Source organism: Anabrus simplex, chromosome 8 (assembly GCF_040414725.1).
Source record: "Anabrus simplex isolate iqAnaSimp1 chromosome 8, ASM4041472v1, whole genome shotgun sequence".
NCBI classification, from domain to species: domain Eukaryota; kingdom Metazoa; phylum Arthropoda; class Insecta; order Orthoptera; family Tettigoniidae; genus Anabrus; species Anabrus simplex.
The window spans coordinates 19,142,960-19,161,876 of record NC_090272.1 but is presented as its reverse complement, the minus strand read 5'-3'; the positions used below and the strand labels follow the sequence as shown (position 1 = coordinate 19,161,876).

Genomic DNA, 18,917 nt, shown 5'->3' with positions numbered 1-18,917 from the left:
GCACGAAGTACAGGGCAGCCATATGTCAAGGGGAGACCATCTCCATGGTGTGGAGAGAGCACGAGCTACAGGGCCACCATGTGTCGTAGGAGAGACAATCTCCATGGTGTGGAGAAGGCACGAACTACTGGGCCACCATGAGCCGTAGGAGAGACCATCCCCACGGTGTATAGAGGGCACGAACTACAGGGCCACCATGTGCCGTAGGAGAGACCATCTCCATGGTGTGAAGAGGGCACGAACTACAAGGCCACCATGTGTCGTAATAGAGACCGTCCCCTTGGTGTAGAGAGGACACGAACTACAGGGCCACCATGTGTCGTAGGAGAGACATTCTCCATGGCGTGGAGAGGGCACGAACTACAGGGCCACCATGTGCCGTAGGAGAGACCATCTCCATGGTGTGGAGAAAGCACTAACTACAGGGCCACCATGTGCCGTAGGAGAGATCATGTCCATGGTGTGGAAGCGGCACGAACTACAGGGCCACCATGTGCCGTAAAACAGACCACCTCCATGGTGTGGAGAGGGCATGAACTACAGGGCCACCGTGTGCCGTAAAACAGACCACCTCCATGGTGTGGAGTGGGCACGAACTATAGGGTAACCATGCGCCGTAGGAGAGAACATCTCCACGGTGTGGAAAGGGCACGAACTACAGGGCCACGATGTGTCGTAGGAGAGACCATTTCCACGGCGTGGAGAGGGCCCGAACTACAGGGCCACCATGTGTCGTAGGAGAGACAATCTCCTTGGTGTGGAGACGGCACGAAGTACAGGGCCATGATGTGTCGTAGGAGAGACCATTTCCATGGCGTGGAGAGGGCACGAACTACAGGGCAACCATGTCCCGTAAAACAGACCACCTCCATGGTTTGGAGAGTCCACAAACTACAGGGCCACCATGTGCCGTAGGAGAGACCACCTCCATGGTGTGGAGAGGGCACGAAATACAGGGCCACTGTGTGCCGTAAAACAGACCACCTCCATGGCGTGGAGAGGGCACGAACTACCGGGCAACAATGTCCCGTAAAACAGACCACCTCCATGGTTTGGAGAGGCCACAAACTACAGTGCCACCATGTGCCGTAGGAGAGACCACCTCCATGGTGTGGAGAGGGCACGAAATACAGGGCCACTGTGTGCCGTAAAGCAGAGCACCTCCGTGGTGTGGAGAGGGCACGAACTACAGGGCCACCGTGTGCCGTAAAACAGACCACCTGCATGGTGTGGTGAGGGCACGAACTACAAGGCCACCGTGTGCCGTAAAACAGACCATCTCCATGGTGTGGAGAGGGCACGAACTACAAGGCCACTGTGTGCCGTAAAACAGACTACCTCCATGGTGTGGAGAGGGCATGAACTACAGGGCAACCATGTGCCGTAAAACAGACCACCTCCATGGTGTGGAGAGGGCACGAACTACAGGGCCACCGTGTAACGTATAACAGACCACCTCCATGGTGTGGAGAGGGCACGAACTACAGGGCAACCATGTGCCGTAAAACAGACCACCTCCATGGTGTGGAGAGGGCACGAACTACAGGGCCACCGTGTGCCGTAAAACAGACCACCTCCATGGTGTGGAGAGGGCACGAACTACAAGGCCACCGTGTGCCGTAAAACAGACCATCTCCATGGTGTGGAGAGGGCCCGAACTACAAGGCCACTGTGTGCCGTAAAACAGACTACCTCCATGGTGTGGAGAGGGCACGAACTACAGGGCAACCATGTGCCGTAAAACAGACCACCTCAATGATGTGGAGAGGGCACGAACTACGGGGCCACCGTGTAACGTAAAACAGACCACCTCCATGGTGTGGAGAGGGCACGAACTACAGGGCAACCATGTGCCGTAAAACAGACCACCTCCATGGTGTGGAAAGGGAACGAGCTACAGGGCCACCATGTGTCGTAGGAGGGACAATCTCCATGGTGTGGAGAAGGCACGAACTACAGGGCCAGCATGTGCCGTTGTAGATACCATCTCCATGGTGTGTAGAGGGAACGAACTACAGGGCTACCATGTGTCGTAGCAGAGACCACCTCCATGGTGTGGAGAGGCCACGAACCACAGGGCCACCGTGTGTCGAGTGAGAGACCATCTCCATGGTGTGGAGAGGGCACGAACTTCAGGGCCACCATGTGTCGTAGGAGAGACCATACCCATGGTGTGGAGAGGGCACGAACTACAGGGCCATAATGTGTCGTAGGGGTGACCATCTCCATGGCGTGGAGAGGGCACTAACTACAGGGCCACCATGTACCGTAATACAGACCACCTCCATGGTGTGGAGAGGCCACGAACTACAGGGCCACCATGTGTAGTAGCAGGGACCACCTCCATGGTGTGGAGAGGCCACGAACTGCAGGGCCACCATGTGTAGTAGCAGGGACCATCTTCATGGTGTGGAGAGGGCACGAACTATAGGGCCAGCATGTGCGGTAGGCGAGACCATCTCCATGGTGTGGTGAGGGCACGAAGTACAGGGCCACCATGTGTTGTAGCAGAAACCATCTCTTTGGTGTGGAGAGGGCACGAAGTACAGGGCCGCCATGTGTCGTAGGGGAGACCATCTCCATGGTGTGGAGAGGGCACGAGCTACAGGGCGACCATGTGTGGAAGGAGAGACAATCTCCATGGAGTGGAGGAGGCACCAACTACTGGGCCACCATGTGCCGTAGGAGAGACCATCTCCATGGTTTGTAGAGTGCACGAACTACAGGGGCACCTTGTGCCTTAAAACAGACCACCTGCATGGTGTGAAGAGGGCACGAATTACAGGGCCACCATGTGTCGTAGCAGAGACCATCCCCTTTGCGTGGAGAGGGCACGAACTACTGGGCCACCATGTGCCGTAAATCAGACCACCTCCATGGTGTGGAGAGGCCACGAACTACAAGGCCACTGTGTGCCGTAGGAGAGACCATCTTCATGGTGTGGAGAAGGCATGAACTACAAGGCCACCATCTGCCGCAGGAGAGACCATCTCCATGGTATGGAGAGGCCACGAAGTACAGGGTCACCATGTGCCGTAAGAGAGATCATGTCCATGGTGTAGAAGCGGCGCGAACTACAGGCTCACCATGTGCCGTAAACCAGACCACCTCCATGGTGTGGAGGGGGCACGAAGTTCAGGGCCACGGCGTGCCGTAAAACAGACCACCTCCATGGTGTGGAGAGGGCAAGGCACTCCTGACTGCACTCACTCATGTCACTGTATGTAGCGGAAGCAGGTCTCGACGGCGGTGTACGTACAATACGTCCTCGTCATAACAATATGAAGAGCAGCAACTCTCACTGTAGCGCAGACGCCAGAACGCGATACAATGCTTGTTGCCCAACAGCGGGAGCATGGCGTGCAACACGTCCTCGTCATAACAATATGAAGGGTAGCGACTCTCAGAGTAGCGCAGACGCCAGAACGCGATACAATGCTTGTTGCCCAACAGCGGGAGCATGGCGTGCAACACGTCCTCGTCATAACAATATGAAGGGTAGCGACTCTCAGAGTAGCGCAGACGCCAGAACGCGATACAATGCTTGTTGCCCAACAGCGGGAGCATGGCGTGCAACACGTCCTCGTCATAACAATATGAAGGGTAGCGACTCTCACTGTAGCGCAGACGCCAGAACGCGATACAATGCTTGTTGCCCAACAGCGGGAGCATGGCGTGCAATACTTTCACTTCATAACAAGTATGATGAGCAGCGACTCCCATAGTAGCGCAAGGCGCCAACTGGCGTACAACACGTCCACGTCATAACAAGTATGGAAGAGCATCGATTCTCACCGTAGCGCAGGCTACTGAGTTTATAAATTTCGGCCAAAAGTTTACTTCAAAATTTCGGAATGTACACGAAATTTCAGGAATTATGGAAGAAAATATTCAAGTTTCTCTGTCGATATGAGGTTCGTGAAAAAATATTTTTAGAGTAATAATTGTTTAAATGTTCAGTTTATAATTATCCCGGAGTAAATCGCTGATGAGCCTCAGTCGGGTGTTATTTGACTACGAGCTTACATGCACCTCAACGTCTCAGTGGGTCATGTTGTATGGTGATAGCGTAAAGGAGCTGTTCTGCTCATCTGGCAATTGTGATTCTCAAATATTTGTTGAAGGAAGAATGATGCAAATAAAACAATCACTTTAGAATATTATTCCATCACCAGTTTATTTTGGATTTGACAAATTGGAAGAAGATGCATACATACATACATACATACATACATACAACAAACACATCCACATGTGAAATCGAAACAAGTCCAAGGCTTTCCTATGATTCGTATTTTGTGCATCGGACAAATCTCAATATTCAATGGTGCTCACAAAACACACTTCTCATACAACATGTAGTTTAACAATAACAGTCAGTACAATATAATTGTTACATTCAATTTCTTTTACTTTGAAAAGAAATGTCCTTTCGTGTTTGTAACTAGCGGAGATTGGAAAATTACCTAATGTAATATGTACACAATTTTAACATTGAGTATTAGTTATATAAATACAGTTAACGCACAAACCTTTCTCACACACAAAAACATGTTATATATATTTATACAAAAGCTACACTTTATAGTTTAAATTGTGACAATTCCTTTCTGTCGAATATTATATACTTATACTTGGTCCCATACAAAATAAAACGCTTATTATACATACTATTATAACATGTGACCATGGTAACGCTAACATTTTCTTATCTTATCTTCGATGTACTTACATTCACTGCAGTCTGTCGAAAATGCATCATATCGATGAATATTTCATTTAGTTAAGAAAAAAAGCATGCTAAATTCAATTATACACGAGTATTTGACATGCTTCTTTCCTGTTTGAGTTTGCGGCTGTGAAACTTCTCACGTCTCCGTTCCGTAAGTTCCACATTTGTCTACAGAGTCCCAGAACAGCACATAAGCCGTATAATTTTCATCAAAGACGTATTTTATAGAACAATTTTTTTTAAATGTACTGAATGTTTACAATATTTTTGATCATATGAGCCGAAAACTGAGAGGACCAGGGAAAAGCCTGATACATAGCCATACTGAAACGCGGATGTAAGGAGCTAAGCAACAGCGGGCGTGGCCATTACCTCACGGATGACCATTTTTAGATACGTCACGTGTTGCGGCTAGATAAGTGACCGTGACATGGAGCTTACTCGTGCAAGTACCATACACATCTGTGCAGTCAGAGATCTCAGTCCCACTCTCCGATGAACATGGCCCTAGGAGTTGGTGGGATGTACGAACGAGTGGGGATGGGCAGACGGCCGTAGATGTGGTTATAAGGTGAATCCAGAGCTTCGGAATCTGTACAAACAAACAAAGCACCTTATTATTGATCAATCTTTGTACATAAAAAAACAACAATAATAATAATGTACGGTCCAGTGACTACTTTTACGGGTTTCGAAGATGCAGAGGTGAAGGAAGTTTGTCCCACAGGAGTTCTTTAACGCGTCAATAAATCCAGCGACTCGGCTCGGCAAAGAGAACATAGCTTTCCCCTCCTTAAGGATCTATTGTCAGTGTCCTCACAATAATCTGATACAAAGATTTAAATAAGGTGTGTATTTGCTGTCGACTGACACGTAGGCCTACTACTGTGGCTCCTGCCATCTGGCGGGCAGGAGGCATGTGTACCCACGGTGGGTGAATTTCTACTGCTCATGTAATACATGTTTTGCTCATCATTTTGTAAGTATGTTGGAAATCTGCTGGAAGGGATTACAAAGGAACCCAATCTGTGGCAAGTCTAGTTCAAATGATTTCAACATAAAATACGTGTACCGGTGCATGCAGTCCGCCGTGATTACAACACTTCACTGAGTATTATTCACTGGAAATATAAACCTGAAACTACACATCTCCATCGCTTGTGTATTGAACGGAACATTGGTGTTCCCTCTCGAATTCCTGAGTGCCAATAATGTAATAATAATAATAATAATAATAATAATAATAATAATAATAATAATAAATAACGAAGTTAAGTTTTATTAAAGTGACTATGGATCCCCCGTCACTGTGTCTTAAAATGTAATTCTCTACAATTTCAAGAATGGTTGCTAATGAGGAAGGTTTGTTTAATAAGATAATAACAATTTTTAAAGGTGTAAACGTTTTCGTACTCCAGGAATATCTGGCTGCCACTAAAGTCACTGGTCACACATCATGTAAGTTTTGAATTTCTAGTGCTCGTGTAATACAGGCGCGCCCGCTCCGAGGGATGGCAACATGGACAGCATGTCACTCAATGTATAACATGAGATAACAATTAGAATTAAGAAAATTAGTATTCTACCTATTTAAGAATTATGAAAATGAGCTCGTACGTTATGACGGGTCCTGCGTCCACACATTTCTGGCATCACATTTTCGTAGCGCGCCAGGCTGAGCGGCTTCTCGTCCAAGTCGTCCTAGTACACTCCTTATCGAGTGAAGAACCAGCCCCTCTCAAACTGTTTACGAGTTTCCTCTATTTGGAGGGCGTACACCTGTGTTACAAATCACCTAACCAATCCTCTGTTTTCACATAATTATCGTGTACCCACGTGCAGGCAGGGACCTAAACTGCCAAGTGCGGGCATTCCCCTTGTTTGTGTCAGTTTCATTTCCGGGTTATGCATTCTTCCTGCTGTTGTTCCGCCGAGATGAGAAGAGCAGATATCGCGTCGAGTAGCGTCACTCCGGCCACATGCCTAGTGGTGTATATTTGTTGTTGTTGTCCGGTTATGTTGACACTTCGAGAACATCGTACTGAGTGTAATTTATTAGTGTCATGTGCTCACCGTTATATTTCCTGGTGCTTTTGCAAGCATTTCGATCTCAAACTTGCTAGTGTTAATGCCGATTTTACGCGTGGTTCATGTGTATTGTGTGGTGCAATGCGAATTATTTCGGGATGCTTTCTTTCATTTTTATTGTTTAATGGGATTGTTCTTCGCTGTTTTCTTGGTTTTTCTTTCTTTTCTTTTTTCTTTTTTTTTTTTTTTTTTTGCTATTTGCTTTACGTCGCACCGACACAGATAGGTCTTATGGCGACGATGGGATAGTGATGGCCTAGGAATGGGAAGGAAGCGGCCGTGGCCTTAATCAAGGTACAGCCCCGACATTTGCCTGGTATGAAAATGGGAAACCACGGAAAGCCATCTTCAGGGCTACCGACAGTGCGGTTCGAACCCACTATCTCCCGATTATTTTCATGACGTTTCACCAGTTTTAGTCTAATGGTTTCTCATGGTTAGTATGACGGTAGAATCGTGTGCCAAATCCCCTACCTAAACCTTTTGGACTGAAGGACAAACTTTGAAATCTGTATCTCTAGGCTTCCTGCCAATGAACTTCTCCGTTGATTATTTAATGTGGTCAATCTTTCCACATTCACATTCCCTACATGAGCATTAGGGTTCATACCCCTGTAACGAACGTCATATGTACTGTATATGTCTTGTTACTCCTGGTGGCATTCCCCTTGTACTGTATCAACCAATCAGTGCTCGGCCTGTTGGGGGTCTCTAATAAACGTGGGGAAGCGAGTGATTCCTATTTGAACATTCATGGAGCCCCGACGTAGTATGCGACCTCGCAGCGTCCTGCCTTGGAACCGAGACGTAGACCCAGGCTAGATTTACTATTTTCTAAGGGCATGTTAGCCCCAATCAACTTCGTGATGTTGTCCTCGTTCTTCAAGTCCTTACTATTGGGGAATTATTTTGATCCTCGTCTCTTTTCATCTTGTGGGACCTTATGACCATGTGGCTTCGCTGATAAACTTACGAGACTGTAAGTGTATTCATTCCTCTTTAAATTTATTGAAAATTATGTCAAACACTGATGCGCCTTCAAGTGATGTGTTTTTAAAAAGATACTTCGTTGTGAATGAGCCAGACATGAACTTTGTAACAACGACATGTCTCAGAATTTATCTTTTCGATGCCCGTGTTGTGATAAATAACTGGCCTTCCACTGGGTTATGACGGTTTGATTAACAAAATTTTAACATGATTTCAAGGACCGTTTCGACGAATCTTCAAAATTTTATTTTTAATTTTTATTATTATCATTTGTGCCATTTCATTGTTTTAATTACTTTATTGGATATTAAGGTAACCAGATTTATCGCAACCCTTCTTCAGAACCGTAGGTTTTTCGTGGACTTCCAAGGACAGCGCAGTCGGTGGAGGACACAAAGAAACGGTTTACCTCAAGGAAGTGTGCTGGCACCAATCCTCTTTAATACATACACGAATGACCAGCCGGTAGCTCCAAATAGCAGAAGTTTCTTGTATGCTGATGATCTTGCTCTGGCAACACAATGTACAGACTTTGAGACAGTGGAAAGGAATTTAACCATCGCCCTCGAAAGTTTGTCATCCTATTACAAGGCAAACCAGTAAAGGCCTAACCCTATGAAAACACAAGTTTGTGCCTTTCATCTGAAAAATAGGGAAGCTCATCGTAAGATGCATATAGTGTGGTCAGGTGTTGAGTTACAATACTGTGAAACTCCAAAATATCTAGGAGTGACGCTTGATAGAGCTCTTACATTCAAGAAACACTGCATGAACACTAAACCAGGAATCATCTTCTACGTAAATTATCTGGATCAGAATGGGGCAGTCAACCAAAAACTATTCGTGCTTCCGCCATGGCACTATGTTATTCTGCAGCGGAATATGCCTGCCCTGTTTGGTACAATTCATCTCATGCCAGACAGGTAGACATAGCACTTAATGAGACCTGCAGACTTGTTACAGGTTGTCTAAAGTCTACTCCAACTGAAAAACTCTATCATCTTGCAGGGATAGCACCACCCGGTGTGCGAAGAGAAGTAGCTGCAAATAAGGAAAGGACAAAGGTTAAGCACGAAAGTACTCATCTACTGCATGGACATGAGCTTCCAGTACTGAGACTGAAATCGAGGAAGAGCTTCCTACGAACATCTCAGGAACTTATAGTACCAGCCGAGAAGGCAAGGATACAGCTATGGAAGACGAAGATCCCCCAAGGCTCTGAGCAGATGGCGGTTGAGGAACGTTTGCCACCCGGTTGCAATGAGAGCTGGACAATCTGGAAACCTCTCAATAGGTTGAGATCAGGAGTGGGAAGGTCCAAAGTTAATTTGGCAAGATGGGCCTTCATCAATGGCGACAACACCAAGTGTGACTGCGGAGAAGATCAAACCATCCAGCATATGCTTCAGTGTCCACTGTGTCCATCTTTGTGCACGCAAGATGACCTGCATCGAGCTACGATGAGAGGACTCGAAGTAGCGTTGTATTGTCCAAGATTATTTAAACGTTACTTGAAATAATTGTAATTGTTTTCTTTTTTTGATGTATCTGACACGAGAATAATAATAATTACTTTATTTATTTATTTATTTCCTCGGATCTTACAGCATTTAAACCAAGCGATCCTTCCAGGAACACATTAACTCTAACCTAAGCTATATATTGGTAAAACTAACAAAAAATTAAATGATATTAAATTAGGTAAGCGAACTAACAAAATAAAATAAATTAGGGTAGTTAATCATCACCACGGCGAGGTGGCCCCTGGCCAGCTCCTATTGGAGATCTGATCGCCATGGCAATACGTCACCAACCAACATATAAAAACAAATTTAAAAGTATATTACAAAATTACAAGAACTAGAATAAAAACAGAAATTAAGCAATGGCAAAGCAAACAAAATTGAGCTCTGATTGAACAGTAGCTGGCAACTCGCATAAGTATAAAATACCTTCTGGCAGAAACAGAACCAAACAAATAAAATAAGAATCGCACACCGGCATACCATGGAAGGCTAATGGCCTTCCTCATCCTGTACTGTCAGCAAAACCCGGCTGACTGCTTCCTCCCTAACCCAGGTTAGCTGACACCAACTCACCTCCTGCTCAAACTGCTGAGCTGTGCCTACCTATGCAAACAACATATGCACTGTTCTATTTTATGTTACCTCTCGTTATTCCTTATGACCTCAACCTTCAATGTCTTACCAATTAACTAAATTTTTTTACTCTTAGCAAACCGGAGAAATTTCCAGGCCGTAATGACCCAAACTCTATATTAAATTACATACTAAATAATCACTTTAACTCAAATACAATTAACAAACACACTCCACTACCTACCTAATTTAGCTTCTTAACATTACCTCTAACCACTCACAGACCAAATTCCAACCACCTTGTAGCTGCCCTTCATTCTAACACCAAACTTCATAAGTAATCACATTCATAAACCACCAAATCAGCCCTTTACGAATAACAATGCAATTCCAGCATTAACTTGCTTTCTCTTGCACAGTTCACAAATACAACTCTAATCACTCTTAGCAAACACTTCCAATCCGCAATGACCCAAACTCCACATTAAATCACTTACTCATCGTCACTGTTACTCACTATGTACTCATTATCAAACACTCTACCACTTAACTCTCACATATCACCAAATCAACCCCTTTGAAAAACAATCCAAATACATCAATCCAAACTCCACGTATTACCTAGCTTACTAATACTACTTAACTTTTTACTTCTCGTTACAATGCCTTGATCACTTTTTCCTTTCTTACCACATAGTTCCTTTAAACTCATGCTTCTCCCTTTATTCATAGTTCCTCTTCTGCTTCTTCCCTCAAACTATTATTTTCACTATGCGTTTGTACACTTGTCATTTCTTGCGCTTTTCTCTTCCTCAGCACTTCATAAATTCCTTTTGCAATCGACTCTCTGATCTTCCGATCTCGACGCATTAAGATCACACAGCTCATTGATTCCATTTGATCTTTCCTTTTCATCATGTCCGTCTTCTCCAGCGCTACTTTCTATTGTCTGTCTTTCCTCCACTCTCCTCCCTATCACTGATTCCTGCCTCAGTCTATCCTCTAAAGCCCGTAGTTTCGTCACATTCCAAAATCTGACCCATATGCCATTAGTTACCACTAATTGCTGCCCCCTAATGTGTGCTCTTAAGCCTTGTAGTTTGGCCCTTAAGTAATTTTTTTTTTTTTTTTTAGGATTTTCAGATTCTTGTTCCCTTCTCTACCCATGCCTCTCTTAATCCAGATTTTTTCACTCCGTAGGTTCCCGCGTTTCTTATCACTATTTCAGCCATCAAAGTGGATATTAACTTCATTTTTATAGGCCTGTTTCCATGCGCTGAACGTATCCTTTCTACGTCATCTATGTCTACTTCGCTGAAGTTAATTTTAATTTTGTTCTAGATGACGGTCACAACTTTATAAATTGTCCCCACTTTGTCCTCTCCCTTTTCTTCCGGTGCCCCATACATAAATAAGCATTTCTTTCTCTGTTCCTGACTACTGCGTTCTATTTCTGTCTTCAACTTCAACATCTCCTCTTCCATATTTCTTATTTTCTCTCTGAGTAACACAATTTCTCCCTCGTTGTTCCCCACTTTGGTCATTGTTTCGTCCGCTTTTTTCTGTATCAATTGTCTCATTTTCGAACTTCTTCACTTGTTCCTGTAACATAGTTTTAATCTGTTCAAACGAGCAAACTTCTCCCACAACTTCCCTTACCACTCTTTATGACTTCCACATCTTCCCAGCTCATGTTGCCACTGGAAATCGGCCCGGGGTTAATTTCCACGCCTCCTATGACTAACATAACCATAACCACCGCTGCCACCAACATCCAGTCACCCTTCATTCCTACTTCCACAATACCTTCTCTTCCCTGCCATCTTCCAATAACTACCCGATAGTGCTCCACACCAATCATGTCCCTCCTGCACTCACCGCTTACACTCCACTCTCGTTCTACCGGCACGCTCAACACATCCGCACCCGTTACTGGCTTACGTTAGACTGTGTTGTCCTGATTACTGAAATACGGAATTTAAAAGTCGTCATTTGCCGTGCTAAAAAGTTTGTATGTCAAACGGCAGAAAAATACAAGTCAAACGATCCGAGCAATAGGAATCATAGTGGCCGTGACCTTTTCTGGATCGTTGCCTACGCTATAATACAAGGCCTTGAAATGCACTCGTGGAAACGGGTTGCTTCCTAGTTCGCCATTCAACCGCTAGGATCGCGGTCTTGCCCCCTTGTATTCGCATGGCCGTATATGTCAATAAGTAATATCCTAAATACAAAGAACTGAATGTTTTTGCGAGTATTGACAGTACTTTATTTATAGAGCGGTGCTGCATTGGCTTGGATATGTCACTGAAGTTTCAAAACTTTCCTTCTGAGGGGCTTCTTATCAAGTTTCAAAACTTTCTCTCTTCTACTTGAGTGGCTCAAAGCAATGTTGTCTAACAGAGGTCTCAGAAATTTTCATAGTCGAAAAAGAGGTGGTTTGTCGCCTTTACACTTCCCACACTTAATTTCACTGTTGAACGTGTCTTTCGAAAAAATAAACGTACACCTTTTAGTAACTCTCTTCGGGACAAGTACTGCGTAGCGGAAGTGACAAATTCCGTCGTTCACTGCAGAAGTGCCACAGACGATGATTTTCGGTATCTGAGGGCTCCTCGAACTTGAAAACGAATAAGACACAATGTTGGACTTTGAGTAGCTGGAGAACAGATATGTTCTAAACAGCCTTTACAGTCTGTTTGTTCTTTTGCCACACGAACCATAATGTCATTGTATTCCGCTTGGCGTCTTAGGTAGCTGAAGAAGAGCTCGATGGCATAGCTCGTTAGGTTCCTCGTCAATGCATAATGCAAATGTATACTTATGAGGTATTTTACGCAGGCCACAGTGGACTGGGTAGTCAAGATCTATGCCTGATACATTTCTCTCATGATTCTTTTTTATTTTCTCTGAATGCATTTTAGGTTTCTTAATATATGACAGGAAATCATTAATTATTCAGTACTAAAAGATGCTTTTTTTTTTTGCTAGTGGCTTTACATCGCACCGACACAGATAGGTATTATGGCGACGATGGGATAGGAAAGGCCTAGGAGTTGGAAGGAAGCGGTCGTGGCCTTAATTAAGGTACAGCCCAGCATTTGCCTCGTGTCAAAATGGGAAACCACGGAAACCATCTTCAGGGCTGCCGACAGTGGGATTCGAACCCACTATCTCCCGGATGCAAGCTCACAGCCGCGCGCTCCTAACCGTACGACCAACTCGCCCGGTTAAAAGATGCTCGTTTGTTTTCGTTCCTGAATATGTCCCATGTGAGGTGTTGCAGACATTATGCGCATTGAACAATTTAATAAAATGCTCCATAAAACAAATGGCTTATTTTAAACGGCAGCATACTTTTAAAAAAAGTCCAGTGAAAAATTTTGTGATCGCCCGATTCTTATGACGTAACTCGGATCAAAACTTAGGAACAGAGGCCTACTTCGATCAGCTTGAATTCGTATTTCATGCGTAATACTTCCTCTGTATAATGTTTCGAACATTAAACATTCACTGGAAATTGTGAAACGAAATTCCACTACCTTTAATTTCTCGTGAATAAACCATGATTGGAACTGCGAATGCTTAACATCAGACAAATACATAATACATTCACAACCAACTCAGTTAATGAACACGTTTAAAGGCGCGAGCCTGGTAGACAGGGGGTAAGAAAGCGATCCTAGCGGCCCGGCATTGAACTTCAGTGTAACCACTTCCATAGCGTTTTGTGGGCTCTATTTCCAGGCCTTGTATTATAAAGTAGGCAACATACTGGATAGATTTACACCCTAGTGCTGAATTGGTCGACCTCGGCAATCTTCGAGATTCGTACTGGCAACCTTTGAAACACAAACTATGGATCGCTTATGCATCGCTGTGTGACATGTGGCGTACACTTTACGTACTAGTACTGTTGTTATTTACACAGCAAAGCCAAACTATAGAATTCACTCTAGGAACAACATTCGCATCGAGAAATGTTATATAATGTGTGTGTGACACAGCTGTTGGCTTAAGATAACAAAGGTTTAGCAAAATTCATATCGATCGATCATATTATCGATTCAATTCAGATTTCATTTCCATTCAGTTGGCAGTACTTACGGAACCGGAATTGCTCCCTCCTTACTCCTCAACCCCGTAAACAAATCTATCGATAAAAAGCGTGTAGGTAATACTATTTTGAAATTGTTAAAGTCAACAGGGATAACAATAAATTAAAATAAGCAGCCCTGAAGATCCAAAGAGTAATCTCGTAAAAAAAAAGTAACATATTCTGAAGTTAGAATATCAAATTTATCGGTAAGAACCGAACTTATTCCGTGCACGTCATATTTATGGGATTTAAAACGTAATACGAAGGAGTAGATAAAATACAGTAGGATTCACCTTGGGAATGCATGGAAGAAAAGCGAACGTTTCTTCAAGAAACGCAATTTAAAACGCTAGCATTTCAAATAAACTACCATTGAATTAGACGATCGTAAGCTACCACAAATTGACGTACATTTTACTGTACAAAGTAAAATAATAGTACAAGAACGCTTTGCAACTAAGAGGAAGATGTTATTGATATTGTCTTTGTATGTGTTTTTCATACATGCGCATGAGATCGACGTAATGGTTTGCTAAATCAGAGATGGGATTGACGACTGATGTAATCCAGCCGACATCACCCGCAGATACGAGCTCAATTACCGAGAATCCCAGATGACTGAGCCGTTGACCAGAGAAGAACTTGCCCGAGGAAGGATGAGCAGTACAACAACGATCCCGGCCACAGACAGACGCAGAATAAGATAAGTTTCACAATTTATTTTAAGGTCATTTATGCTATTCTTTCTTGAAGATAGTTGTTGACTGATGATGTTCGGAAGGAATAGGTCGTTACGTCTTCGTGATAATGTTTAATAACACGTAATTTCGACGCGAGTGGTTCAATAGTGATGCATTAAAAAAGGTTATAGGTAGTCTTCAATAAGATTTAAGTACCGGTACATCCTAACGTAGGAAAGTGTGCATATGCCAGTGAAGTGTTACGTTACCGTAGTGATATTTCAGTTAATTTTCTATAAGCCATGCCAAAGATAGGAAGTTTTGATGTAAATGAAGTGTGTGATACGTGTTAATATCAAGTCGTACGTTACCAAGTTCGTAAATATTGACGACTTATTGCCAGGTTTTAGCCAATATAGGTTAAATACGAATACATATGGATAAGTGAAGTGCATATTGCTAGACATATGTTAGTTGTTGATCCATGAAGTGTTAATTTTAAGTAACTGAGAAGTGAATTTATTCATGCGTTACCGTACATAGAATTAAATAAATAATTTCATATGCGGCAGTATAAATATATGAAGAAAATATGAGGAAAGGAATGTGAGATGGTGGAATAATGTTGTATAAAAGAATGTAGTTAAGGAATTATGAACATGAAGACGTATAAGGAAGGATTTTTCATATAAGGCTAAATAATGAATGGTTAGGTAATGCAAATATGGATCAAGGTTAGATTGAATGGTAGTAATGATGTTTAAATATGGAATATCCCTATTCCGTATTAATGGCAACTTGGTAATAAACTTACGAGTCAATAATAGATAATGATCATAAAAAAATTCCAATAAAAATAATTCCAATAACCTCACAGCCAAAAATCTAGTGATTGTATTTGTGGATTTTAAGAAAGCCTGTGATTCAATCGACAGAGCAACCTTGATAAGCACGTTAGAAGAGTTTGGGATAGATAAAAATCTAGAAATTTAATCAAAGAAACCATCACTGACACTACATCACAGGTTAAGTTTATGGGTATGTTGTCAAAACCATTCAAGATCGAAACAGGTGTCCGACAAGGGGACGGGATGTCACCACTCCTGTTTAATGTTATACTTGAAAAAGTGGTCAGAGAGAGGAGGAAGAGACTGACGGAATTAGGGGTGGAAAATGGAATATCACTGGGAAGATCTGGAGTCAAAATTGACTGTCTAGCATTCACAGATGATATGGCAATACTGGCAGAAGACACTGAAACAGCCAAAGTACAAATTGAAACACTTCAAGAGACTGCTGTAAAGACGGGACTTCAGATATCCTTCGAAAAGACGGAACTAATGATTCAGGACAAAAAGGATCCGACACAAAATATTGTCACCAAATATGGAACAATTAAAAGCGTACAGAAGTTTAAATATCTAGGGGAATGGATAACCCCAACAGGACTACCAGGAATAGCATACAGGAAAGGGCAAGAAAGATGGAAGCAGCATACCAGTTATGTCGAAATGTCTACAATAAAAAAATAGTTTCATTCACTGCAAAAATCAGACATTACAACACTGTCATCAAACCAGAAAGTCTATATGCAATCGAATGTATTCCACTAAACAGGAAGGGCTTACTAGAAAACATTGAAAAGACAGAAAGGAAGATCTGGAGGAAGATACTAGGGCTCAGGAAAGTGGGTCAAGAATTTAGACTGCGACCAAATGAGGAACTATACAAAAGGACCAAAAAAATCACAACATCCTTCAAGAAGAGAAGACTCTACGGACACATTAAAAGAATGCCACCAGAGAGAACAGCCAAGCGAATTCTGGAATACATGGAGAACAGGAAGACACAAACTAGCTGGCTTAAAGGGGTCAAGGAGGATATGGAGGAAAATAATATATCACAGCAGGTAGTATACAACAGACAGGAATACAGAAAAATCATCAACAAAATTGAGGGATTCCAAGATCAAAGTAGCAAAAAACGGACCGGCAACAACTGGTCACGAGAACGTAAAGAAGCCCACTCCGAAAGGATGAAGAAGTACTGGGCCGATCGGAAGAGGAAGAACCGTAATTGAATGATGCTTAACGTGGTCCATAGTAGACCCGTTCGAAAACAAGAAGAATTCCAATAACCTATAATTAACACTCATATGGCAATTTCAAAGAGAATTTCATTTTATGTAGCCTATATGGTTTAAACTGATTTAAGCTAAAATAACAGGTCATTAATAGGATGTACGATCTTAGTGTCTTCATTATGACAACCTATCTCTAATGAGGAATTAGGAATTTCATCCATGGTATTCCTTATCAACTTGCAGTTAAATGATTGAATTTTATGTATTGGTAAGACATAATTGCAACCTGACAACGAAGCTATTGAATCTATACAGGGCAATTTCACCTATTTCTAAGGAAGTATTTTGAATATAATTATTTATGAATAATATGGTAATATTTTTAAATATCATGATAGGTAGCCATTGGAAACTACATATTTGAAACTAATCTTATTTTGTGTATGCCTAAATAAATACAGTTAATTGTGTACATCTGATATGAAAGAAGTGATATAAGATAATCATTTTGAAAACCATACAAGACAGTCATTCTTAGAACTACTACCAGAAATGTTACTTTTTATTATTATAAGATTTTAAATCTTTCAAACATTTTTATCAGATAATTCACTCTTGAATGTTCAACTCTTTACTAAGAAACCTAGAAGATGTGAGAAGCAATTATGTTAGGTCAAGATAATTTTTATTTAATTAATTCAAATCTCTGCAGATTTATAGGAGATGAATTATATTTATTCATGAAATCAAGAGCTTTGAAAAGCTGATATTAATATTTTTTTTATTGAATGCTATGATGATCAAGAAGAAGAAAATGAATTTAAACTGATGCTTTTAAAGAAATATAATTGTAAATATTGATGAATATTTGAACCTCAGATTTAATTTATCCATCGTATACTATATTAATTTTTTGGAATAAATATTAGTTATTAAGTTTTAATTCATTATTATTATTTATAGATTATAGTATTAGTACATAAAATAATATCGTAGCTGATAAGAAGTTGCTGAGTCTGCGGTTGATTTTAAGCTGAAATGTCCGCAAAACTTGCCTAACGTAAATGGAAGCAAGATAGTGAATAACTCTCCGTCGAATTCACATAAAAATATTTATACTTGACATAATCCTTGAGATGTTCACCGACACTAGCTGTGGATTTTCTTGAACGCCACAAGATATGGACTTGGAATGGCGTATATTATTAGTACAGTTAGCCTGCCTGGTGGCCATGATCGTTAAGGCACTGAAGTCTAAACGGTTTGACACCGAGGTTAGCCGGTTCGAGTCCCGTTGGTCGAAAAAATGTTCACCATCAGAATGTTCTCCGGCAGGGTAGGGAAGGTGTTGGTATACAATTTCTAATCACTAGATTGTGTGCCAAAAGCCTATGGAGTGCTCATATGGAGTGGGGGCATATGACGCTGTTGATGCTCATTCGTCCGTCGGATGGGGACGTTAAGCCTTGAACAGACCCCTTGGTGCTATTCAACAGGAGTAGGCTATGTGCCGGCACCAGGTTTCACCCTCTCCCTACTATCATATATCACGTCATTCCTTTCATCTCATTAACTCCTCTGATGAGGCTGATGTCAGGAAGGGCATCCGGTCATAAAAACCCACCACGACAGATTCATCTCACCTCATACCCTATCCTGTAGGGAAATGGGACAAGGGTTGGACAAACAACAACATTATTATCAGTACAGTTATGTAAACTCAGGGTAAAAGGTCACTTTATGAACCAAGGAGGTTCACGCAAGGTTCCCTAATCTTGCCTGATCCTTAACTCTTTTTTTTTTTTTTTTCATTTTGGGCTATTTATTTATTTCTCCTGTAATCTTATTCGGTTCGGTTTAATGCTGTTCATTGGGCAGGCTCCGCTGGGGATTTGTTTGTTTCTACGGACATGATGTGTTCTGTTTTAGTTACCTTAGCAACGTGTTGTTTATGGGGATTGTTGTGTAATAAATGATTGCCTTGGTCGGGGTAGTTGATTTATGTTATTTGTGACGGTGAATTTTTAATAAGTTTCAAGTTGTTCTGACTTAATATGTTCTAAAATATTTTCTTCCACCGTCTTATTATCTTCTGAGTTTGTAGTTTTTTATGTTTCTGGTTCCTTATTTGAGTGCTGCTAAATTT

General features: G+C 42.2%; 1 protein-coding gene across 2 annotated transcripts in view; it reads right to left on the bottom strand.

Moving 5' to 3' along the window:
* Window positions 1-4,168: 4,168 nt before the first annotated feature.
* The window catches only part of exp (expansion), a 374,884-nt gene continuing 360,135 nt past the window's right edge, over window positions 4,169-18,917 (bottom strand). For both annotated transcript variants that reach the window (XM_067152795.2, XM_067152794.2), the window contains exon 10: window positions 4,169-5,324. Coding sequence is in view for 1 of the 2 variants with exons in the window: in XM_067152794.2 (XP_067008895.2) it covers window positions 5,212-5,324 (113 nt within the window). In the remaining variant the exon portion in view is untranslated. The remainder of the gene's footprint in view (window positions 5,325-18,917) is intronic.